Source organism: Mus caroli, unplaced genomic scaffold, assembly GCF_978045245.1.
Source record: "Mus caroli unplaced genomic scaffold, Mus_caroli_1 scaffold_2, whole genome shotgun sequence".
In the NCBI taxonomy this organism is placed as follows: Eukaryota; Metazoa; Chordata; class Mammalia; order Rodentia; family Muridae; genus Mus; species Mus caroli.
In genome coordinates this window covers 155,693,193-155,717,441 of record NW_028227257.1, presented here as the reverse complement: position 1 = coordinate 155,717,441, position 24,249 = coordinate 155,693,193, and the positions used below count along the sequence as shown (strand labels likewise).

The 24,249-nt window shown below is 52.3% G+C and overlaps 4 protein-coding genes across 10 annotated transcripts; 2 read left to right on the top strand and 2 right to left on the bottom strand.

The window, feature by feature from the left end:
• Positions 1-914: 914 nt before the first annotated feature.
• On the bottom strand, positions 915-9,253 carry Ndor1 (NADPH dependent diflavin oxidoreductase 1). Of its 7 annotated transcripts, none has more exons than XM_021156066.2 (14): positions 8,986-9,253; positions 8,630-8,707; positions 5,488-5,585; positions 3,968-4,066; positions 3,784-3,885; positions 3,482-3,691; positions 3,094-3,215; positions 2,789-3,009; positions 2,594-2,701; positions 2,321-2,435; positions 2,023-2,172; positions 1,809-1,927; positions 1,647-1,741; positions 915-1,540 (listed from the first exon to the last, which is right to left on the bottom strand). In XM_021156066.2, exons 1-14 carry the CDS (start codon positions 9,118-9,120, stop codon positions 1,396-1,398), a joined length of 1,797 nt encoding a protein of 598 aa, XP_021011725.1. In that variant the 5' UTR covers positions 9,121-9,253; the 3' UTR covers positions 915-1,395. The 7 variants fall into 7 exon arrangements, 5 of the variants coding, with proteins under 5 accessions (XP_021011725.1, XP_021011726.1, XP_029329880.1 ...); XM_021156067.3 differs by having other exon boundaries at positions 2,023-2,169; XM_029474020.2 differs by having other exon boundaries at positions 5,488-5,635; positions 8,845-9,162.
• Tmem203 (transmembrane protein 203) lies at positions 9,216-11,174 on the top strand. Its single transcript, XM_021155829.3, has one exon. It carries the CDS (start codon positions 9,437-9,439, stop codon positions 9,845-9,847), a length of 411 nt encoding a protein of 136 aa, XP_021011488.1. The 5' UTR covers positions 9,216-9,436; the 3' UTR covers positions 9,848-11,174.
• A 3,258-nt stretch (positions 11,175-14,432) lies between these two features.
• On the top strand, positions 14,433-21,670 carry Tprn (taperin). Its single transcript, XM_021155869.2, has 4 exons — positions 14,433-16,386; positions 20,636-20,846; positions 20,934-21,040; positions 21,158-21,670. The coding sequence occupies exons 1-4, from the start codon at positions 14,521-14,523 to the stop codon at positions 21,218-21,220; spliced, it is 2,247 nt and encodes a 748-aa protein (XP_021011528.1). The 5' UTR covers positions 14,433-14,520; the 3' UTR covers positions 21,221-21,670.
• A 1,167-nt stretch (positions 21,671-22,837) lies between these two features.
• Positions 22,838-24,242, bottom strand: Ssna1 (SS nuclear autoantigen 1). Its single transcript, XM_021155870.3, has 3 exons — positions 24,112-24,242; positions 23,742-23,941; positions 22,838-23,380 (listed from the first exon to the last, which is right to left on the bottom strand). The coding sequence occupies exons 1-3, from the start codon at positions 24,161-24,163 to the stop codon at positions 23,273-23,275; spliced, it is 360 nt and encodes a 119-aa protein (XP_021011529.1). The 5' UTR covers positions 24,164-24,242; the 3' UTR covers positions 22,838-23,272.
• Between the last annotated feature and the right edge of the window lie 7 nt (positions 24,243-24,249).

Genomic DNA, 24,249 nt, shown 5'->3' with positions numbered 1-24,249 from the left:
CTCCTCCACAACCTGCCCCTCACCTTCCTGCTCTTCCACAGTTGACTCCAGGGCCCAGGCAGCGGATGGGTCTCTGGCCTCCAGTTCCGGTTTACTGTCTGGAGTTCTGGCACCCAGAGGGGCCCTGAGATCATCCTCTTCATCTGCTGGCAGCTGGCACAGTGGGTCCAAGAGCTCAGGACCCAGAGAAGCACCGGATGAACTAGTAGACACAGAGCTGGTGTCATTAGGTCCCAGGTTAGAGCCACCAGAACAGAGGTCAGGATGCGTAGACTGAGACTCCAGGATGACAGCAGGGATTGTTGCAGAAATGAAGGTGTGGCCCTCAGGAGTCAGGCAGAGCTTGGCTTCCACCCATTCACCTGAGCACTAACCTCTAGCTAACCCTTCGGCTTGCTGACCTCACTGGAAGTAAGCTTCACTTGGGTCCCCGCAGCATGTCAACTCTTGGTATCTCAGGCCTAAGAGTGGTGTTGGTCTGGTCCCTGTTCCACAAGTTGACAGACAGAACAGAGGTTCCTTAGCTCCCAGCTGCCCTTGGACCTGTCTGACTCCTCCAACAGGGTTTTCTTCCCAGCAGTGGAGGCCCTGCCCATGGGCGGGCCAACACAAATCACACCTCCTCCACCTGATCATTCTTTCAGTTCTTTGGAAAGAATAGTGCAAGCTGGCTCTTGGCTGGGACTTCCAAATAGCTCTCTAAGCCCTCTCTGCTTGGCCATGAGAGAAGGGTATATGAGCTTGGCTGAGTTGTGTGGCCATCAGAGAAGGGGACTAGCTTGGCTAAGCTGTCAGTACAAGCCTACGCTCATGCCCTGGAGGGGTCTTTGCCCACCACTAGCAGATGCAGATAATCCATGTTCCACCCACCACTCTCAAACCTAGAAGCAATAAGAGAAGTGAGTGGCTACCCAGGCAGTTAACTCATGTTTATGGACCTGAAGACAGACAGATTTGCCCATTCCCAACGCTCAGGAGACTTGGTCACTGGTGGCTTTTCAACTGAGCTGAGCTGCACAGGTGTTATGGGATTAATGGGAATAGCACAGGGTCAGACGGGCAGTGCAGCCTGCACAGCTCTATGCCCTTTGGAGGGCTTAGCAGGCCCTTGGTGGTATGGACTATAAATACAGATTTGGGGCAGAATGAAGGGGTCTGAGAGAAAACTAGGAGTGCTGGCTGCACCGGGGCTGGGGCTACGTATGGGACAATGGATTTCACTGAGTTTGGCTGTACGCAGGGACTGCCCTCCTGGTCAGCTGGACCAAAAAAGCGAAACTGTGGGTCTACCCAGTGTTCTGGGATTAGAAGGCAAGAGGTAATGATGGGCCTTCTAGACTCCAGCAGGCTCCCCAATGCAGCTGTTAATGTGGGTGTGAGCTAGCAAGTGGCTCCTCAGGCCCAGGTCTCAGTCTGGAAGCGCAGTGTCTGCTGGAGCCTAGCAAGGTAGGCAGATGCATCTGCAGTAGAGAGTCGTCCTTCTTCTTGGAAAATGGACATAAGGGCTTCCGAAACATCCGTAGGCAAATATTTAGCATTGCTGGAAAGGCAGGCCTCAGAAAGCTCAGTGATCCCGGATTCCCAACCCTTACTACTTCCCTTCCCTAAAGGCTGGTCCACTCCCCGACATTCCCAAGTTTGCTCACCCTGCTAGGTAGAAGTAGGCACCTTGGCCATCCAGCAGCTCCCAGACAAGTGGCCCCAGCTCTCGAAGCCGGTGCTGCACATATACCTTCTTTTCCTGCAGGTGTCAGAGGCTAAGTTTCAGCCATCCCAACTCCTGTCCTATCTAACTTGAATATACTCACCTGCTCCCGGGAGAAGGCTGTAACCAGGGTCAGGCAGCCCTTCTGCTCTAGCTTCTGCCATTCAGTCTGCCAGTAGAAGTCCTGATCCCGCTGGCGGCAGCCAAAGAACAAGAAGTTTCCTGGGGTACATAGGGCAGTCCCCGTCTGGATGCAGAAATTCAGCTAGACCAGGCTCAGTGGTCAGGTCACACTGCTTTGGAGCTCCTGTACTCACCAGTTTGGCCATGGGCCACTCGTTCCTGAATGGCTGCTCGGAAGGGGGCCACACCAGTTCCAGCCCCCACCATGATAATGGGTGTGTCTGGTGTTTCTGGGAACACGAGGCTCCCAGGACGTACCCACAGAGGCACCCGGACAGGTCCTGCTGCAGAAGGAAAATGACATGAAGGAGGTCAAAGACAGTGCTAAGGTGCTCACTGGGACTTGAGCTCCTGGGGTAGCAGGAACAGGGGAAGACAGGCACTTGAGGCTATATTCTCTCCCAACCCCCAACCCCAGAACTATGGATTTACCTTGCCCAGGATTCAGGGATGCTAGCCAGGAGGAGCAGAGACCACGGCGGGGCTCCTTCAGACGAGTCTGGTACTTTACCACAGCCACAAGGATCTGTAGCCTCCTGGGATGAGCCTAGGGACACAGTGATGGCACTGCCCTGCTAAAGCACTCCTGCCTACTACCAACCCCAGGAGGGACAGTCCCTGGTAGAGAGGCAACCCCCATCTACACACGCCCTACCCAGTCCCAGTTTTTCCAGCCAGTCTTCAGTTTTACTCAGAGCCCCTCACCAGTAGGGAGGAGGCAATGGAGAAAGCCCGTGGGCGGATCCGAGGGATTAGGTCCAAAAGGTAGTCTGGAGGAATGGCGCCCGCTGTATGTGGGAAGTCGCATAGCACCTGGATAAATGGAGTCTTATTGTGTGCTGGTGTGCACACCACACCTCAGCAGCCCATACCCACCTGCCTGCCCACAGGCCGGCCCACCTCCAAGATGGTTCTGCGGGGCCGATTGCAGTACTCCCAGAGCTCTTCCTGACCTCTGGCAGAGCTCAATTCCAGCAGCTTCTCTCGCTCCAGCGCATGTTGGGAGAGACAAGCAAGGAGCTCAAAGAAGGAACGGCGGGGCACACTGGCAATGTCCAAGTACTGCGACACGAGGTGCCACACAGTACAGGGCTGGGGCAGCCCTGGTGGGTCAGGGACACCTGCGGGAGTGGCATGGAGGCTTGGTGGGTCGGGTCATTAGGTGGCACCTTGGAGCTCAGAGCTGGTACATCTCCCGCACTCACCTGGTTCCCGTGGCTTAAGTGTGAAAAACTGATTGGGGTCCAGGCACAACACTTGGCAGAACTGCTGGGTGTGGGCCTCCGAGTTAGAGGGCAAAATGAATACAACATCACCAGCAGCAAAACTGTATGAAAAAGTCACCAGAAATGTGGGGATGGCGTAGAAAGGACAGAGGAGCTGAGGGGACAGAAGGGATGTGTACTGTGGGGGGAATGAAGGTACTAAGGAGATGGAGGTGGGCTGGAGGTCAAGCTCTCAGAACTGCCTGGCCTTTGGCTCTGGCATACCCTTGTGAAGCCCTAACTACTGCTTACCTTTTCCCTGACCACACTAGCTTCCTAGGAACATATGGGCACCCTGCCTGACTGCTTGAGGGCTTGGGTTCCTTACCTGATATTTGAGTCTGTAATGTCAAATTCAATCAGCCGAACATCCTGAAAGTGTTGGGGGCCAGTGACCCTCTGATTGGTGATCACAGGTGCCAGGAAAGGCTGTAACTCTGATGGGGGTGTCTGAGGGGCTGAGCTGGCTATGTTGAGCTCCTCAGCCCCTATGCTGGGGACCTCCTGAAGGAACTGGAAGATGAACTTGGAGGGCAAGCTGTGGAAAGTGGAACTATCAGTTGGGTGGCCTGGGGGGCATAAAACAGCTCAAAGTCCCTTGATATTCATATACCCAAGGCTCAGACTCACGGGACTCCATGAGGAATCTCAGGAATGTCAAGGGGTACTGGGTACATAACCATTATCTTCTCCCAAAGGTCTCCTACCCAGGGGTCAATGGCAGCATCAGGCCTAGGAAAGAGTACAGGCATTGGCCTCAGTGGGCCAGAGCCAAGAAGGGTCACCACAGAGGAACACTGACACCAACACCTACCCCAGCTCATGCTGGTCATCACCCAGACATGGGGGCAGAAGGGCACTGCCTCCTAGCTGCAGCAGCCTACGATGTAGCTTCTTGGCCACAAAGTTGAACCTGTGGGTGGAGACAGTAAGGCAGGCCCAGAGTGTGGGCTAACCAACAGTATGGGGCGATAGTGCAGTCAACTTCCTGGGCAGTGCAGGATGGTGCACACTGACTTCAGCATGCAGGGGATGAGAGATTGGAGCAACAGCTATAACCACAAATGGTAAGTCCCTTGATCTCAAGAAGCTACCACATGGACAACAGTCTCATTTTATCAACCCATATCTCTGAAGTGATCAAGACCATGGATTCCCTGTGCCAGGGCTACACAGCTGCTATTGGAGGTGGGGCTGGGCGGAGAGCAGATAACCGTGTTTTTCTGTGAGAATATTCCCCTCTTTGGTCTGTAAAAGACTCACTGGTCCTTGCATCAGCTTGTCCTTTTGGGAACCACATCCATAGTTGGGCTCTATCCTACCTTCTCTGTGTATCCATAGTGCCAGTGAGCAAAAGCTCTAACCAAGCAAGTCACACCACCACCATCTTCCTATTTTCTCTGCTTTATGATGTAGTAGGATCCAGTCCTACCCAAGGTTTGTGGCAATTCTCCCTTATTTGCTTTCTGAGTGCTGGGATGGTAAGGTAGTAAGTCACCATGCTCAGCTTCCATTTTCTGTTGTTTGGTTTTTAATTATTTTTACATGTGTACACTGTAGCTGTCTTCAGACACACCAGAAGAGGGCATTGGATCCCACTACAGACAGTTGTGAACCACCATGTGGTTGCTGGGAATTGAACTCAGGACTTTGGAAGAGCAGTCAGTGCTCTCGATCTCTCTGAGCCATCTTCTCCAGCCCCATTTTCTGTTCTTTTTATCTAAAGTAATCAAGAACCCTGCCATGAACACAACTTTTTAGGGGGCTGGAGTGGCCCTCAGTGCTGGATGACACTGGGCCCTGTGGAAAACAGGTCTTAGGTATTACATAGCTACTTGCACCTTTGCGTGGAAATCCCTCATCATCACTGCAGGAAGTAAACGAAGCTCACAGCACTGCTTGTTTAGGGACACAATGCCTCAAACCCTGACAGCGAGAACCCATGAGCATGTCTAATAAGCTACCTAAAGGTAAGCTATTCACCTCAGGGCTCTTTTCAAGTTGTTAATACTTCAGACTATGTTTGGAACATAGTGAGGAACAGGGACAGACTGGATGTTGTAATGTAATGCTAGCTGGTCTGAGCCTCACCATGCCCTGAATTCCATGGTGGTACTCTGCCACCCTGTTCCTTCCCCAGTGGTGGCCTTCTCTATGCCAAGTCCTTACAAAGATTAGTGTGACCACTAGGGAATATCTGTGCATAAGGTTGATGAGCCAACACAGTGTAGGGTCACATGGTCTACAACGGATGGGCACCTGGGGTACCAGCTGCCTGCTTCATTTCTTCCTTGACTTTAATAACTGTCTCCAGCAAGTCCACCCCCTACTCACTTGGCATATGAGGAATCCCCGAGGCCTAGGACAGCAAAATCCATTTGACAGAGGGAGCTGGACGGCAGGCTCTTCCGGAATATGAACCTCCAGAAGTTCTGTAGCCATAGGAAAACTGTTAGGACCGTAGCGCAGGCCAGTTTTCTGTCTGAGGTCCCAGCAGGGACAGGAGAGGATGGTGTGGAAGGAAGACCATTAGAGCCCAGAACTGTACACTGACCAATCTGGACATCTCTCCTTCACATGGAACAAAATTATAGACCAGGAACCTGCGCACAAAGAAAACTTATCCCAACTGTGTAAGTATTTCTCATATATGGTAACCTGTAGCTCAGTGCCCCAATTAATTACCTGCTGCCCCCCTGCAGGACACTCAGTGCAGTATTCTTCCTGATCTGGTCTAGGGGTGAACTCGCTTACCACCCTCCAGCTGCTTCTCTATTACTGTGGTGGTGGACCAGCCAGTCTACGGCCATAAGAAGGGAGAGGCCAGCTATAAGTTCTCACTCAAGTTTTCTGGGTAAAGAAGGGAGATGGGCTGTGCTTTGATTCTCTGAAGGTGTTGAGTCACTGACTCATGCCCTCGAACTCTGAGTTTATAATGACCTTTCCAGTTTGTTGCCCTCTGGCCTGTCAGCCATTAGGCCATGTTGTCTATTATCCCCAATAGTTAAACTCATCCTCTCTGGGTGCCCCTTTGCAAGCATGTGGTCACTGTCTCAGGCAGTAGTTCTGTCCTTCCATTATGTGACATTGTTTATTTCCTTGTAGACAAGGTCTCTCTGTGTAGCCCTGGCTGTCCTGGAACTCTCTCTGTAGATTAGGCTGACCTTGAACTCAAGAGCTCCACCTGCCTGTGGCATGTTGAGATTAAAGGCTGTGCCAGCACCACCCAGCTGTGTAACACCTTTACTGTCCTTACTGACTGCCTTTCTACCCCTTCCTTACTTTGTCACTCCTCACATGATCTTTAGGTTCTGTTGACTATTTTCCTCCACTGTCCAATTTCTGTGTTACACTTGGGAGAACTGCTCAGCTATATCTTCCAATACTTTGCAATTTTTTCCCTGCTTCCCTATCTCTGTCTAGCCTCCTTTGACGCTGCTCTTAGCCCAGTAATGGCTGCATCCATACTGAATTCTAGGTTCTGTTTGTCTTTGCCTTTCACTAGAGTCTTCACTCCAGCAAACATATTCATTCATTCATCCATTCTCTCTGTCTCCCTCCCCTCGCCTCTTTGACTCTCTGTGACCTATTTGTACTTAAGAAGCTGCTGGAAAAGCTTTGGGACATGCCTATCACAGTAGATTTCACCAGAAAGAGATAAGCAAAGACCCAGTTACTGGATTTTTTCCCCCTATAACTCCAATGTGTTTTTAAAGAGGATTAGGGCAAAGAGGCCAAGGCCAAGGCTTTCCTGCCCTGCAGACCTGAGGGACCACACTGCTGGATGTGTTTTGGGATGCTGGGTCTGTAGCCTCTTCAAGGGACTTCAGTTCCGGTTGTGACTGAGACAGTAACTACTGACTCCTGCTCCTACGTGGGGTATCCACAGACCAGCACACCTCAAACCTGAGGGAGATCACTATTCCCTCACCTCCTTGTCCTTTTCCTATTTTTTATTTTGAGACAGGATTTCACTCTGTAGCCCTGGCTGTCCTAGAACTCCCTCTGTAATCCAGGCTGGCCTCAAACTCCACTTGCCTCAGACTCCCAAGTGTGCCACCACTGCCTGATGAGTTGTTTGTTTTGATACATGTTTTTGGTTGACACTAGTTTGAGGCTGGCCCCAAACTCTTGGTCCTTCAGGTTTAGCCTCTGGAGGGCTGAGATTACAGGTGCATATCACCATACCTAGCTGATATAGTTTCTTAACATGTAGGTGAGGGCAGCCTTGAACTCCTGATCCTACTTCATCTTCTCTAGTGCTGGAGATCACAGTGTCTGCCCCCCATAGAATGCTCTCCTTCGCAGTCTCTACTGAGCCCAGAGACGTCTCTCAAGCCTCCCACCCTATCACTGACCTTGGGAAGGGGAACTCCTCCTTTCTGACCCTGCCCATGCTAGATGGCAGGCCTGAGGGATAGGGGCTGTTTTTTCAGTTTTATTTTGGGTGCTTCAACAATGATGCTTGTGCCAGGACCTTCCCAGTTCTGCACAGCTAACTGCAGCTCCTCTAGGTACCTCCTGGCACCTGCCCTAACTGGTCCTCTCAATCCACAGGTGGAATTACTTTGGATTGTTTGTTTTTTGTTTTTTTGAGACAGCGTTTCTCTGTATAGCCCTGGCTGTCCTGGAACTCACTTTGTAGACCAGGCTGGCCTCAAACTCAGAAATCTGCCTGCCTCTGCCTCCCGAGTGCTGGGATTAAAGGCGTGCACAACCAAGTCTGGCTTTACTTTGGATTCTTGTGCTGTGATTCTGCCCTCATCTTCTATATCCCTCTGATTACACACCCTGCTGAGTCTACCTTTTGGGATCTCTGGAATGTGCCTGATTTATTCAGCCTTGGGCCACCACCCAGCTCAGGGCACGTGTGCACCTCCTGCTTACGTGGATATATTTATTGCCTAGCATTATTCTTGCCATGTTCAGATAGGCGGTGGTCTTGCTACACTGACAGCATCACTGTGTCACTTCCATAGTCCCTATAGCTTTCATCTTAATAGGACGTTTCACTGTAGCTATCCAGGTTTTTTGAATGAACCTTTCTTCCCCTTTTCTGTCAGCACAGTTCATGGCTGGGGAATCCTCAACTTTCTGCCCTTTACACAGATTGCTTCTCACTACCACCTGCCCCTCCTTTTATTAATTTATTTTAGAGACAGGTTCTCCCTATGTAGCCCTGGCCAGCTCCATCTGCTCCTGCCACCCAAGAGGTAGAATTAAAGGTGTGCTCCTTCCTTCCCAAGAGTTGTGTACGATTTCAGGACCCCCTTCTGAACTCTCTGAACATCTGGCACTTTCCCTAGCACCAGGTGTAGTTTTAAGAGCTATTTCTCTCCTCGGGTCTATACAAAGAATCTCTCTCAATGGCACCTCTCATACTCAACACGCGTTGAAGGGAAGCTATTTCTGTGCACGCTGGGACTCTTATACAGCAATGAAAACAGGATGAGGGTACACATTTGGCCAACCTTACCTTCATGTTGTCAGGAGGGTCTCCTTGGCCTGTGGTCGCACAAACAAATATCACCAGGGGCTCCCTAATGAGATTCGCCTCAAGGACAAGACACAAGTAGATGTAAGGTCTCTGGCAGCCCTGATCAGTGCCCTCCCTGCACCGCATCCCACCACCACCACCTTCACCTAGGGGAACAGAGTAAAAGTGTTTGGACACTTATTCCCAGTGGCTACCAGGCTTTGCTTTCTCAGGCCTCAGCCTCGTGCCTCCCTTTCCCCTGAATCCGCTTGGGCCCAAAGGGCCGCACTCAAACGTCCTCCATCCGAGGGCGCGAAGTCCGGTGGAGGGTCTCCGCCGCAGCGCCCGAGTCTCACCACGGAGTAAGAGTCCAGAGCCTGCACGCGGCAACCTAGCCGCCGGCGCCGGGCCTCACGGCCCAGCCTCTCCGCTTCGTCTTGGGCTGTGCCAGTCTGGCTGCCGAAAAGCACCAGGAGCTGTGGAACCTGCATTACCGCACACCCCGGCCAGAACCGCACACCTCACTAACTTCCCCCTTCCGCTGTCAACAGGAAATGACGCATTTCAGCTGCGCCAGCGGGGAGGGGCGGGGATAGCCTCTGCACACCGCGGGCTTCTACTATCCTCCGGTTCCGGGTCCGGTGTTGGGGTCCTCAGGGTCGCAGGGCCCCGGGGCCGGCGTCCAGGCCAGGTTGGGCTGCTTGCTGCCTCCCGTGTGCAGCGGCGGCAGCAGGCGGTCGCCAGGTCTGCGGTCGGAGACGTCACAGCCCGGTGCGGGGCACCGGTGGCCGGTATTAAGCAGGCGCGATGTTATTCTCGCTGCGGGAGCTGGTGCAGTGGCTGGGCTTCGCCACCTTTGAGATATTCGTGCACCTGCTGGCCCTGTTGGTGTTCTCCGTGTTGTTGGCACTGCGAGTGGATGGCCTGACTCCGGGCCTCTCCTGGTGGAACGTCTTTGTGCCCTTTTTCGCCGCCGACGGGCTCAGTACCTACTTCACCACCATCGTTTCCGTTCGACTCTTCCAAGATGGGGAGAAGCGACTGGCTGTGCTGCGCCTCTTCTGGGTTCTCACCGTCCTTAGCCTCAAGTTTGTCTTTGAGATGCTGCTGTGCCAGAAGCTAGTGGAGCAGACTCGAGAGCTCTGGTTCGGCCTGATCACGTCTCCGGTCTTCATTCTCCTGCAGCTGCTCATGATCCGGGCCTGTCGCGTCAACTAGCCTCTTGCAGTGGCTGGAAATGGAGCACTGCGCAGCTGGAGTTCTGGACCTCCCGGTCCTGACCCAACTTGGTGCCACACTGGTGGAGCTTTGGTCAGAAATCAGTGTTTGCTTGTGCCCAGTTTACTGTCCAGTTTTCTTTATATATAAGATGGTTTCCTCGAGCAAAACTTACAAGTGAAGCCTCGTTTATTAAAACTTATTTCCAGTTATTCATGCTCTGAATTGCCAGTCAATACTGAACTTTTCCAGCATTTGGAGGCTGCATATAAGTAAAATATCCTGCTAGGCTCTGAGTATTTCCCATGGTGATGTGCCCCCTTTATAAATGAGCTTGTTCACACAGCAGCACTGACCTCAGAGCATATCCCTTCATCTGTCCAGGCCAGACTTATAGGATTGATAAAGAGGGCTGGCATCCCTTTTCCTCTTTTCTGCCAAAGACTAGCCTTTTGTTCATTCCACCTCACAAAGAGAAAGCAGACTGTTGAGAAGGAGCATGAATAGGGCCCTGTGTGGGTATCTGCCATCTGAGAAAAAAATTCTGCTCTCAAGGCATTGCTTGATTTCCTGGCTCAACCGATTGCAGTTTCACGGACTTTCCCACCACCTTGTGGCAGGCGTCATTAATACACTTGAGACAGACAGACCTAGAAAAGGAAGCATAGACATTAGGACGGGTGCTCACATGCTCATGGAAGTGGATACATTTACAGCTGAAGTTTATTAGCTTACGGTCTTTGAGTTCATGTCAGTTGTGTGCCAAATGAGACCATTTGCTGATGGAAAAAATGTTTCCTGAAATTAACAATATATATTTAGGCATCTCAATGTTTGCATCAGGTGAATGCTAAGATGCCCTTTGCCATGTGGACAGGGGATCATAGGGCTGGGGTCATTAGTGCACCATGGCTAGAGCACTTTGGGTGTTAGACTATTTTTGGAAAATCTCTGTTTCTTGTTGTAGGAGATGAGTAACTTGCACTACTACCCACCCCAGCTAAAGACAATGGGCTGTATTTTGTAGAGCATGTGACAGTTGGCTTCATAGCTGGAAGCCAGCCTGAGCTGTGAGACCCAGCCTGAAAGAGAGAAAGCAGGAGGGGAAGAGGGGGACAGGGAGACAGGAGAAAGTCTAAAGGAACATCAACAAAAGTTAATAGTTGGCAGATCAAATGTGACCTGCAGAATACAGGGTTCCTCACTATGCTTAACTGTTTGAGTGGGATCATTCTTCCGTTTTGTTTTTCGAGACAGGGTTTCTCTGTATAAAAACAGCCCTGCCTGTCCTGGAACTCCTTTGTAGACCAGGCTGGCCTTGAACTCACAGAGATCTGCCTGTCTCTGCCTCTGCCTCCTGAGTGCTGGGATTAAAGGTATGTGCCCCCAAGCAGCTGACTAGGTCTTTTTTTAACAACAACAACAACAACAACAACAAAATTCTGTGAGGATATGCAGCACACATGCAATGTCCATGGAGGCCAGAAGAGGGCATTAGAACCCCAGGAACAAGTTACAGCCATCCAGGTGCTAGGATCCAAATTCAGGCCCTCTCTCTCTACAGAGCAGCCAGGTGGGTTTTTGGTTTTGTTTTGTTTTTCTTTTTTTTTTTTGGGGGGGGGTGTTGTTTGTTTCTTTGGTTTGGTTTCTGGAGACAGGGTTTCTTTGTGTAGCCCTGGCTGTCTTGGTCTGTAGACCAGGCTGGCCTTGAACTCAGAAATCCGCCTGCCTCTGCCTCCGAAGTGATTAAAGTGGGATTAAAGGCGTGTGCCACCCCTGCCCAGCTGCAGCAGGTGTTCTTAACACCTTACCAGTCCCTGAACCATTTATTTTGAATGAAGAAGAGACTGTCCTGAGGATGTAAGAAGGTTTGTAGTGTGCCTGGTCCTTCCATACTGGTTGTTTGTAGCAGCCTTCATTTGCAATAACCAGAAGTTCATCCTGACATTGCCATGCTTCCCTGTGACAGAACTGTCCTTGTTTAGAATCACTAATAACTTAGTGTGGTCCTTTGCAGAACAGGTATGCTGGTCTGTGCTCGAGTACAGCAGCTTACACCTCCTCAGTCATGTCACATGCTGACTGACGCTGAGGGAATGAGTCAAGGCCTGACTTGTCTCATTTGCCCCCAGCTAGAAAAAAATGTCTCCAATCCAGGATTGGGCAGATTTTTTTCTTAAAGCAAGATACAGGCTGAACTTTGGAGTGTAACATTTCTTAGATTTTGTTCTGTGTTTTCCTGTTTTATTTTGGTAATTTAGAATTTGGAATTCTGAGTATAAAAGCCATGAGTCCTGGTGGTTCATCAGAAAAATTGGATATAATAGTACTGGAGGATCCAGCAATACCTCTCCTGGGCATATATATATACACAGAAGATGTCCCAACTGGTAATAAGGACACATACTCCACTATGTTCATAGCAGCCCTATTTATAATAGCCAGAAGCTGGAAAGAGCCCAGATGTCCCTCAACAGAGGAATGGATACAGAAAATGTGTACAATGGAGTACTACTCAGCTATTAAAAACAATTTATGAAATTCTTGGGCAAATGGATGGATCTGGAGGATATCATCCTTAGTGAGATAACCCAGTCACAAAAGAAGTCACTAGATATGCACTCACTGATAAGTGGATATTAGCCCAGAAACTTAGAATACCCAAGATACAATTTGCAAAACACAAGAAACTCAAGAAGAAGAAGAAAGACCAAAGTGTGGATACTTCATTCCTCCTTAGAATAGGGAATAAAATACCCAAGGAAGGAGTTACAGAGACAAAGTTTGGAGCTAAGACGAAAGGATGGACCATCCAGAGACTACCCCATCCCATAATTAGCCACCAAACCCAAACACTATTGCATATGCCAGCAAGATTTTGCCGAAGGGACCCTGATACAGCTGTCTTGTGTGAGGCTATGCCAGTGCCTGGCAAATACAGAAGTGGATACTCACAGTCATCTATAGGATGGAACACAAGGCCCCCAATGGAGGAGCTAGGGAAAGTACCCAAGGAGCTGAAGGGGTCTGCAACCCTATAGGTAGAACAACAATATGAACTAACCAGTACCCCCAGAGCTCATGTCTCTAGCTGCATATGTAGCAGAAGATGGCCATCATTGGGAAGAGAGGCTCCTTGGTCTTGCAAACTTTATATGCCCCAGTACAGAGGAACGCCAGGGCCAAGAAGTGGGAGTGGGTGTGTAGGGGAGCAGCACGGGGGAAGGGTATAGGGAATTTTTGGGATAGCATTTGAAATGTAAATAAAGAAAATATCTAATAAAAATAAAATATATAAAAAAAAAAGCCATGAGTCCTAGAGGTTCCCTTTGAAAAAGTGATTTGAGGGATGAGGCTATAGCTCAGTAGTAGAGTGCTTTCAGAAGGCTCTGGGTCTAATCTCCGGTACTACCAAGGGTAAATAAATAATTGACTTGGGAAAGACTTCCGGAAAGCTGAAATTCAGTTTATCATCGCCAGTTTATATTGATGGAGTGCGCCAGCGAGTAAGTTAAAGATCTAGCTAAGATGGTGCCAGCTGTAGGCTGCCATGCAACCCAGAAGCCTAAAGGTACCTATCCCTAGGCTGAACTTGTTTTTGCAGAGACCCACATTCCATGAAACAGAGCCCCCTGGAAGGCAAGTGGCACCGGGGGCAGCAATGCCAGGCCTCAGCTGGCTGTGGTCTATAAGGCAGACAAAGGAAAAACACACCACCAGTCTGTAGCCCCCACCTTCCTAATGCCTCCAAGCAGTTGCCCTACTGTGTATGCTGGGGAGGGGTATATATTGCACACTATGCAGCGATACCCAAAGAAACTTTTCAAGACTTATCTGTCATGAGATTATGGCCCTTCAGGGTCACTAGTCCCCTATCCGTTCTTGGAAGTTGGTGTTTCAACAGGAGTTAATGGGACCTTTACCCTTGTTTTTGTACTTTTCTGCATGACAGAACTGCCTAAATGTGTGAGGCTCAGTTTTTATATGTAACCTGTGTGTGCGCAGAAACAAGGCTTGGTGCCTCCTACACACAATGGATACTCGGCAAGCTGTGCACCAGATATTCACACACATAGTAGATCTGGGATCTACAAAACCAAGATTCTCGAAAATAGATTCTTTTTCCCCCGGGTGGATCTCAGAAGCAGCATTTCTAGGTCCGAAAGGGGACCTTGGCGGCCTGTCCACAGCGGTTCAAGGACTCCAGATTGGAACGGAGCCTGGGCCTAAAAGTGGAAGGCCCGTGCAGCCTGTGTACTGAAGTCAGAACTGTGCCAAGGTCACCTAGGTCGCAAGGGTCCGCAAGGCGACACCTGCTTTAATTACCACCATTGCTTAAATTGGGGTCCAGGATCCCGGGTCCAGAGCGCAGAGGCGGAAGTGAGGAGCAGCCATTGAGCAGCGCTTCACTGGGTCCGCCAATAGGGTCTGGCTGCTGCCTGTCGTAGTCCAATGAGAACGCTGAAGGGGAGGGTTTTAGTGGGTATCCTCCAGTCAACTGGGCCGTATGCTTCTGCTATAGGTAGGCAGTTCTGCCCTTAGGTCAGAGCGCGCTTGCCCAATTGGAGGCTACCAAGGGGGGCGTGGCACGGCGCGGTACTGAGGCAGGTAGCTGAGAGTCTGTACCGCGCGCGGTCGCCGTGCAGTCCTGTCGGCGGCCGCGCGTCCGCAGCATGGCCGGCCTGGGGCGGCTCGACCCGGGGCCGCGAACCGTGATGCCCGCCTGGAAACGGGAGATCCTTGAGCGGAGGCGAGCTAAACTGGCCGCCCTGAGCGGAGGCCAGGGATCTGGAGCGGCGCCGGATGGGCCTAACGAGCGGCTGGTGCTGGCCGAGAGTCTGGGTCCACTAAGCCAGAACCCGTTTATGCGACTTGAGTCGGAGCGGCGGCGCGGGACGCGGCCCGCTCAGCAGCTGCTGGAGCTGTACTGTCGCGTGCCCGGCGTGCGGACCATTCGAGCGGACAACATCCTCATCATCGAGTCAGCGCCAGGCTTCCCACCCGCTGTGCCGCCCGCTGCGGGCATCCGCGCTGCCGAGGTAGTGGTGTACGAGGCGCCACAGCCCGGCCGTGTCAGCCGCCTGCTGGAAAAGTTCGACTCGCCTGCTGCGCCCTGCCGTCGCGGGAGCCCAGAGCGCTTCCGCCCTGCGCTCCCGCAGCTTCCCGTGGCGTCTGCATCTGCTGCCACGCGCACTCCTACCAGTCGGTCGTTGGCTCCTGCCTCACCGGTGCTCCTCAGCCAGCCCGCACCCCCTATTTCGCCTGTTCCCGTTGCCCAGCGCGCGGGTCAGCGCTCTGCCTGTTGCGAGCCCGCGCACCCCGACGGCACTGCCGGCCCCGGGGCCCGGCGTAGCGACTTCTTACAGAAGACCGGCAGCAACTCCTTCACTGTCCACCCCCGGGGCCTGCCCCGCAGTGCGGTCAATCGCTCGCTTTCTAATGGACCCATGACTCAGGAATCCCCTGCCGGCCCTGCCAATGGGTTGTCAGGCTCTCCGCCTGTACCGGGAAAGTGGAAGCCAAAGGTGGAGTCAAAGGAACCCTCTCTCCACCCGTCCCCAAGCCCTGGGACTCCAAGTGCCACTCCAGTTGGGCCCCCTGCCTTCCCAGCGCCCAGCCCAGCCAGTGCCACTCCCAGTCAGCGCCAGTGGGTCTCCTCTGCCACCAGCGCCAATGATTCCTTTGAAATAAGGCCATCCTCCAAGCCAGACATGGAAACTATCCCAATCGGGGACCTTCAGGCCAGGGCCCTGGCCAACCTCCGAGTGAACTCCCGCAACTCCTTCGTGTTGATCCCCAAGCGCAAAGCCCCTGGGAACTATCCTTTGGCGGGGAGGCAATTTGAGGAGCCAAAGGGGGAGGTGGGCTGGGCCTCTCAGAGCCAGGGACTCGGATCCCAGCTGGTGTCTACAGTGGATGGTGCACCTGCCCTAGAGAAGAGTCCCTTGGCTGCTGAGATGCAGTGGGCAGTTAGGAAGGGGGCCTGCCCCAAGCCAGCAATTTCTGACACAGACAAGTGTGTTAGGTGGCAGAGACCAGCCTCGCCACCTCCATTTCTACCAGCCACAGCTGAAGCTGAGCCAGCTGAAGGCTTGGGGGTTCCTGGCTTGGCCAAGAATGGCCAGGAGCCTGTGAGGCCAGGACTTCCAGTCACCTTCATTGATGAAGTAGACTCAGAGGAGGAGGCCTTTCAAGAAGCCAAACTGCCCTCCTCAGCAGTTGGTGTGCCTTCCCAGTACCACCTGCACCCTGCCAGGCCTGAACACACCTCAGAACTCCTGAACCGAGGTAGCAACACTTTCACAGTAGTGCCCAAGAGAAAGCCAGGGACCCTTCAGGAGCCACACTTAAGTCAGACCAATGGTCAGGCCCAGCAAGGGGCAGAGGAACAGGATGCTGATAGCTTCTCAGGACCCCATACTACCCTGGAGAACACCCTAAAGAAACGATACCCCACTGTGCATGAGATCGAGGTGATTGGTGGTTACCTGGCCCTGCAGAAGTCCTGCCTCATCAAAGCTGGCTCCTCGAGAAAAAAGGTAAGTGGTAAGGAGAAGGCTGCTGGCATGGAGGTCTTCTCCATAAATCACAGGAGAGTGGGGCTGTGCGCTTGGGCCAGGTCCAGGGCCTCTGTGAACTGTGACAGCCCCAGGCTGGGTTAGTCAGCCTACTGTTTACTTCAGAGATTTGGGGGAAGTAGTGCAGGGCTCCAGAATCCCTTTGGAATGGGTAATTCCAACTCATTGCAGGTCTACCTTCAGGAACTAGCCTGGCCTGTGATTTGGAGGTAGCTGGCATATTCCTGTGCAGTTTAGTTTAGCTTGGACAGATAATCCAGAGCCTGGATGTAAATGGGAGGAAGAAAGCCAGTCATTCTTTTGCAGGTCCTCCTGACTTTGAGGTCAGTCTGGGCACACATCCCATGAGCTAGTTGGAGGGAGTTCTCAGCACCCTGGAAGGTCCGGGAGTCAGAGCTTGGCAGGCCTTTGCCTTCTGCAAGGATGGATTGAACACCCAGGCTTCATGCCAGACATGGTCAAGAGGGCCTTGGGCAGAGAAACTCAAGAATAATCCCCTAGAGGCTCAAATGACTAAGGTGAGCCATATTTCCTAGCCAGCTCTGGCCAGTGGCTTGGAACCCTCTGGGCACAAGGAAATCATTCCTCAGATTCCTCCTGGTTGTTCCAGGGTCTGTGTTTGTCCCCTGGGGCAAATTCCAAGACCTATCCCACATGACTCTTAGTCAGTTGGTACAGGGAAGTGCACCTTTCCCTTCTGCTGAGATGGCACCTGCAGTGTCTACGCTACAACAGCTAGAATGTAGGTTTATCCAGGTTAATGCTGTGCCCTCCGCCTCAGTTTCCTGAGCCATGCCACCTTACCTCCTCACTCTTTTTCCCTTACATCTTACTTCCTGTCACAGTGGTCTGGCCATCAACTCCAGCCAATTCCATCTGTCATGGTGACTTTGGTGTGGATTCTGCTGAGGAAGGAGACTCAGAGCTATAACACTTTTTTTTTTTTTTTTTTGCCACATGAGACCATGTCTCTCTCAATCTCACCTGTGCTCTTTACCCTGAGTCCTTGGACAGAGTGATCCAGGCCCTTCCCCCATCTTCCCCTGCTTCTTGATCCTGATGTCTCTCTGATGGGGCCATCCCCATGCTTGTCCAAGAAGTGGGCGTGATGAAGGCCATTCCTGTAGAGCTGAGAAAGCTGAGGCTTGGCGGGTTCGTGAGGCCGTGGAACTCACAGGACCGGAGCTGAGGCCAGGTTCCTATTTCTAGCGCCTTGCTCCTATCCTGGGATACTTGGCTTCTTGAAACTGAAAAGCTGCCTGGCTCTCCTGTCCTGACTAGAGACAAGTGTGAGAATCACCTTTGGCTGGGTTAGAGTCAGAGGGCAGGGCTGCCAGGTACGGTCGTTCATGTAGATCTCAAACACGAAAGCAGGGCAAGGCCTAAAGACTAGCAGGGGGCTGGAGTGGGACCCTGGCCAGCAGCCTGGCTGTCTGGGCCAGACGGAGGGAGTTGGGGGTCCAGATGGATGATGCTTATTATGGCCAAGTGGCCTGGGCAGGGTTTTCTGTAGCAGTAGAGCCTGCTGATTGTGCTGGCCTGCCTATGCATGCACCAGCTGCCCTGCCCAGCAAGACACAGAATGCCAGTGGGAGGGGGCAGGGCACAAAGCTGCCCAACCTTCAGAGCAGTGTGCAGGGTGAGGCCCTCATGTTCTTTGTCCTTCCCTGACATTTCTCTTACCTGTAGCCCCAGGAGACCCCAGGGTGCTCCTTCTGAAACCCAAGTCTTTGCCCTGGCACAGACTCCTGCTTCTTCCTGTGGGAGCAGGTGGTCCCAGAGGGCCTTGGGGCAACTGCACACTTTGGTTCCCCTCCCCACCTTGACTAGTGACTCCCACCCGTCCTGCTGCTGCTTCCTCTTTCCTACCTCCTGTTCCTGTGTCACACCCTAGCATGATAGTGTCCTCAGGGCTCGGCACTCCACCCTCACTTGTGTGACCTAGTTATGGCCCTCAGCCTGGCTCCCATTTGAAGGCGGGTCTGCCCTTTTGGCCCTTTCCAGCACCATCATCTTCCTCCAGTCTGCACCTCCCTTTCCTAGTTGAAGCTGGCCTGAATGTCCTCTCACCTGCTTTCCTTTTGATTCAGTCTCTCTCACCCAACTCTTCTCATGGGTGACCCCTAGATGGTCTTTCTGGAGCTCGGATCCCCAGAGAGAGACTGAACCCTTATTCATGAAACCTCACTGGTACAGGGTGTACCCTGGGTGGGTGGGTGGGGGTGTAGCAGCTGTGGCTATCACAGTTGGTAGCTCCGATCTATTGTCCTGTTACCCTTGGGAACTTTGGCTGGGGGCCAAATGGAGGATGGGCGCCAGGCTGTGTGCAAGGGATTGGGGGCAGGGTTTGGCTAAACATGACCTCCAGCTGGGCCAGTTGAGCAGTTTCCTCGCTTTGAGTCCCAGGGTGGACACCTTTTGGTAACCCAAGCTGGGTGTGTATGGGTAGGGCAGGTTGAGGGAGAACAAAAGGGCCCTGTAAAAGCTGGAAGGTTCTGCCACCCAGGGCCATGTGAAAGCTCAGAGGTTCCATCACCTGCCTGCCATATTAGGTGTGCTGGGTAAAGTCCCCCAGATACTGGTGACCAGATATGTACAGTGACAATCCCTGTCTGGACCTTCCCCACATGCCCTGGTGGTTCCACCCCTGGCAGGGGTTATAAGCCTGAGCTACATGGGACCCACTGACCTGTGCTGTAAGTAGGAAGGAGACCTATGAATACTGGTCTGCCAGAGGAGACAAGGGAGATAGTTACTGGGGGGACTGGGCCCCAGCTGAGACAGGCAGGCTTATGAGCTGCTTCCCCACCCCCAGCCTGGCCAGGCCGTGCCAGGCACCGTACCTACATGTGTCTATCCCCTCAGCCTCCCTGCTGGGAACTATGCAGACTAATGAGGGTGTGCTAATCTAGCTGGGCCCTGGCAGCTGGTCCTGTATTCTCAGTAGTGAGGGATGGGCCTCAAAGGCTCCATCCAGGCATCACTTTGCTATAGAAGGCTCAGGTATGTTGGGCCCTATACTATCCTGTGCTCCTCCTAGGGAACTTATCTCAGAAGGCTAGGTGACATCATCCCTCAGCTTCCACCTAATGGGATCTAGTCTTCAAGGACAAGATAGGCCTTGAGGTCAAAGCAGGGTACAACCAACATGTCTTCCTATGACAGGAGTGAACATCTCTGTTTTGCCTGACCTGGGGTGTTTCACAATTTGCCTGTTAATGTGTGCAGATGGCCAAAGTAGGGAAGGCCTGGGAGAATAGACGTCTCTGAGCAGGTTGAAAATCGAGGAGCTCCAATTCCTGGGGTTTTTCCCCCTGGGGTGGGGCAGATACCTGGGTCAGGGTATCTTCCAGTGGGCAGAGGGCTCAGGAGTATTGAGAGTCATGTGGGCAAGTGGCCATTGATTGAGAGGGAAAGCAAGCAGGATGCTGGTTCAAAGTCTAGGCGTCCTGCTTTTGTGGGTCCTTGGTCCATTCTGTGGTGTGTGCCAGGGTCATTTGCTGCCTCAGGACAGGCTCAACCCTCCTGCCAGGCTAGTCTTCCATCCTGTTGGGCCTCTGGCTCCTTCCAGGAGAAGAGGGGGAACCTGAGCTGGCTGTTGGTGTCCTGTGCCTAGGAGTTTAATATTTCGAGCCCAGCAAGACTGCCCCATCTGCTGCAGGCAAGTGCTCATGTTCATTCCCAACCCACTAGGCTGAGCTCAGCTGAGAGGACCAGGGAACCTCAGCAGTCATTGATTGTGGAGATGGAGCTCCCAGCCCAGGTAGCAGACAGGAAGATCATGACAGAGGGTTGCCCACAGCTTTCTGTCCCTTAAAACCAGGCCACTAGGAGAAAAGGGAGAATTTGTTTGATTATGAAATTCTGGAGCCAGTGAGTGAGGCACACAGTAGGGTAGGAGTTGGGAATCACTGATGCTATTACCCTACTCTGAATAAAAAGTGGGACTCCCCAGTAGCCCAAAAAATAGGTGGTACTTAGCACCAACAGCCCAACTGATGGGTGTTAGCCTCTTAAGCAGCCCCTGACAGTGATGGTTGGTACTAGGATTCTTCCCAGAACATGACATTAGCTTTAAGAGCTGCTACAGGTAGAGAGAGGGTGGGATAGGTGGATCCTATAACTCTTGGTAGAAGAGTCTTCTCTCCCTGTTTAGCACCTCTGCCTAACTGGGTGGTAGGGCCCCTGCTGACATGGCTCTTACTCCTAGATGAAGATCTCCTTCAATGACAAGAGCCTGCATACAACATTTGAGTACCCTTCTGAGAGCTCTCTGGCACAGGAAGAGGTGGAGGAGGAGGAGGAAGAAGGAGAGGAAGATGGTGAAGAGGAGGAAGTGGGGCCTGACTCAGAGAAACCCTTCAAGGTTTTCTTGCCCCGGGCCACATTTGTAAGCAGTGTGGGACCTGAGAGCAGCTCAGGTAATCACAGCCATTGGAATGGGCACCCTGGGAGTGGGGTCTGGACCACACTTGCAGGTATCCATGCCTGTTGTCTTCCGTTCACAGGTCTGTCCAGCTACACTCCAAAGCATTCCATGGCCTTCAGCAAGTGGCAGGAACAGACACTGGTGCAGACTCCAACTGATGTGGAGCTCCCACCAAAGGAGGTCATGGTAAGCCAGGTGGAGGGTGCTGGGTGAACACCCAGATCACCAAAGGAGGCTGACTGGCTTGGGGAATGGTTGAAGCCTGGATAAGCCTTAGTGGCTATATTCTATTCTTTCTCTCAGCTCACACCTGCCAGTCAGAACGACCTCTCGGACTTCCGCAGCGAGCCAGCCCTCTATTTCTGACCCCTGCAACTGTCAGGATGGCCAAGACTTAGCCCCAGGTGTGGTGGTCCTGGAAGCCAGTCAATACCCAGGAGCCCTGACTGTATTCTGTGCCCCTTTACCTGGCTCTCCCTGCCTTCTCTCTCTGTTACCTCCTTTTGCCTTTAGGGTCAGATCTGAATCTCACACCAAGGATGAACAGGTGGGAACTGCCTGTGGGACAGGCTGACATCTGTCCATACTATCTCATCTGTGATGAGGTGGAGGCCTTGAGCAGATCTTGTCCCAGAGTGCTGTCGCACATTTCAGCTCCTACCTTGAGGAGTGAGAGGCTACCCTAGCTATTTGCTCTTTGCTGAAATCCAAGCTCCTGCCCTCAGCGAACTCAGCTACTTTTCATGAAAGATGGCAGGGTGTTTTTTCTTTTTTTTCTCCCCTGATATTGGATTCAATAAACAGCACTGTAACAAGGCTGCTTTTGCCTTCTTTACACAGCCCTCAGCCTGAGAACAAGGTGCAGTCCTAACTTGGCACCTGTGTGCAAAAAAAGCAAAAGGGCCTCAGCATGGTACTGTCACACTTTGAGCTTGCTGGTCTGGCTCTGGCTTTTGTTCTCTTCCCACTGCAAGTCTGCTACTCTCTCTCTTAGAGCTAGTACTGTGGGAAGTGGACCTAATCTCTGGGCTCTGCAACTCCCATGACTCAGGGGCCTAGATGCCAGATGGGAGGAAGGTTAGTGTTATAATTGACAGGATTCAGCACAGGGCCAGGAGCCTAGTAAAGTAGCTAGTGGTGTATCACACAGGAATGGGGCTAAATGGAACTTTGGAGGTCTTTTCTCATGTTTGATTTGGATACCTCCCAACCTATAAGCCTGTAACAAGGCTATAGCAACAGAGATTCCCAAAAGGCTAGGGGGATGCAGAGCTGCCTGCTTGGAAACTGTTCGCAGAGGCCTTGGCAGCCAGTGTAGAGATAAGGCCATCTGCAGGCACCGAATGTGTCTTCTTTTCCTGTCACTGCTTGACCAGAGTTAAGGAGAGTGTTGAAGTAGGTTTCTCTCAGAGAGTAAAAGCCCAGCTTTATAGGTACTTTTTTGTTTGTTTGTTTAAGAAAGGGTTTCACACTATGTCCCAGTCTGGTTTACAGTTTACTATGCAGACATGAATGGCCTTGATTTTAAGGCGATCCTTCTTCCTCAACGAAGAATGACAGGTGTAAACTACCACAGCTGTTTTCTGGATCTTTTTGGTCACCAAATACTTCCAAACTTTCCCCAGAAGCTGTGACAAAGGGCTGGGTCATGGGCACATGGAAATAGGAAGTAAGCAACACATATGGTTGGGTCCTAACAGCAGCAGCAGCATCAGATTGGACAAAACAGAACTTACTGTCCCTGTCTCTATCTCTGAGTCAGGTTCTGTATTGAGCGCCATCAGAGAGCAAAGCCCCTCACAGAAAAGTGGTTTGTGTTCTGGACTTGGGGAAAACACCAGCACCTTTGCAAAGAGAGTTAAGGGCTAGGGCTGACCTATGTGAGGTGAGTACTTCCAGCATTTTGTGTTTTGAAGATAAGACAGTCAGGGAAAAACTGCAGGTCTCCTTACCAACAGGATACATGGTAGCTAGAGACACAGATCTTGCAAAACAACCTTTATTGAAACACCAGGGGCCATGGGGATGGGCCCTAAGGTTTTGGTTCTGGAGTCAAGATTCTTTCTTCAACATGTCTGGCCTGGGGCCCTAGTGGCTGGGGAGACAAAGTAAGGGGCTCCCACAGTACTCAGACTAGGACCAGGACATTCCTGGTAGCCCAAAGGGATACAGGAGCTTCAGAAAGAAGCCCCTCATGGAGCTGCTCACGGTCCCCACAGCACATGTGAGTACAGAGCTGGGAACACCTTTTCCATTGGACTGTCCTAGGGCTTTTCTTGTCTAGGCAGGTGGAGGTCAGAAATTGCCCCTCTGGGCACCAGAGATAAAAGACATCTGAGGCCACAAAGAACAAAGATGCTTTAGGACAGACATGTTGAGGACTAAGCAGTCATAGGCCACGGCTGAAGCAGGCACTCGTCAGCTGTCCTTGCCTCCACTACTCTTCTGGTCTGAAGCTGTGGCTTTAGTCAGGTTCCCAGCTTCTCTTTTGAGTACACTAAGCAGAGTCTGAGAGCTCTCCAGGATCTGGGGCCAGAGAAATAAAAGGATGTTATTTCTCTGGTAGGAAGGTCCCATTGCCTCAGGCTCTAATACAGGAGGATGGAAATCTCAATCTGGCCATCTGTGCTGTAGCCAACGAGTTATGGAGGATGGTAGGGTGGTAAAAAACCATCCTCCCTCCTGCACCCGTTCGAGAGCTCTTCCACCCTGCAAAGCCAGGCTGGGTTAATTCAGGCCCACACCGTGTACTCTGTCCAACACACCACTGCTCATTCTTGGAACCCACAGACAGCCCACTGTTCCGCCTACAGCCTGAACCACAATGGGCCCTACCTAGCCTCAGATGGTAGTAAGGCACCTGACAACGCACATCTGAAAGCCCCACCTTGAGGTAGGCGGCCTCGGTCTCTGCGATGGTCCGGTCAAACTCGTTGCGAGAGGCGATCTTGCGCGCCAGGTTCTCGTTGACGCGGGCCAACTTCTCCGTGAGCTGCCTCACCTCATTCTGTAGCCGCTGCTTTTCGTCCTCCTCTTGCTGGATCTGCCGGCACAGCTCCTCTCGCTTCTGACACAACTCCTCGATGCCTAGGGTGGGTGGGAAGACAGAGCTGTGGGTGGGGACTCGTGAGCTTCGGACCCCAACCAGCAATGACAGAGGGGCAGGCCGCAGAGCGGGGCTCGTGAGGCATGTCCACGCAGCCTCCCGAGTGGGTCGGCCGGGCCCCGGCCCGCGGCCTTCAGCGCCCGACGCTCACACTTGACCAACTCGTTGTTGTAGTTCTGCAGCGCCGCGCCCTGTTGGGTCATGGTCTGCACCGGGTCCGGAAGCCTCAACCGCCGCCTGCACAGCCAAGTCCGCGCCTGCGCACTGCCCCCAAAGCGCGCGGGCTGGC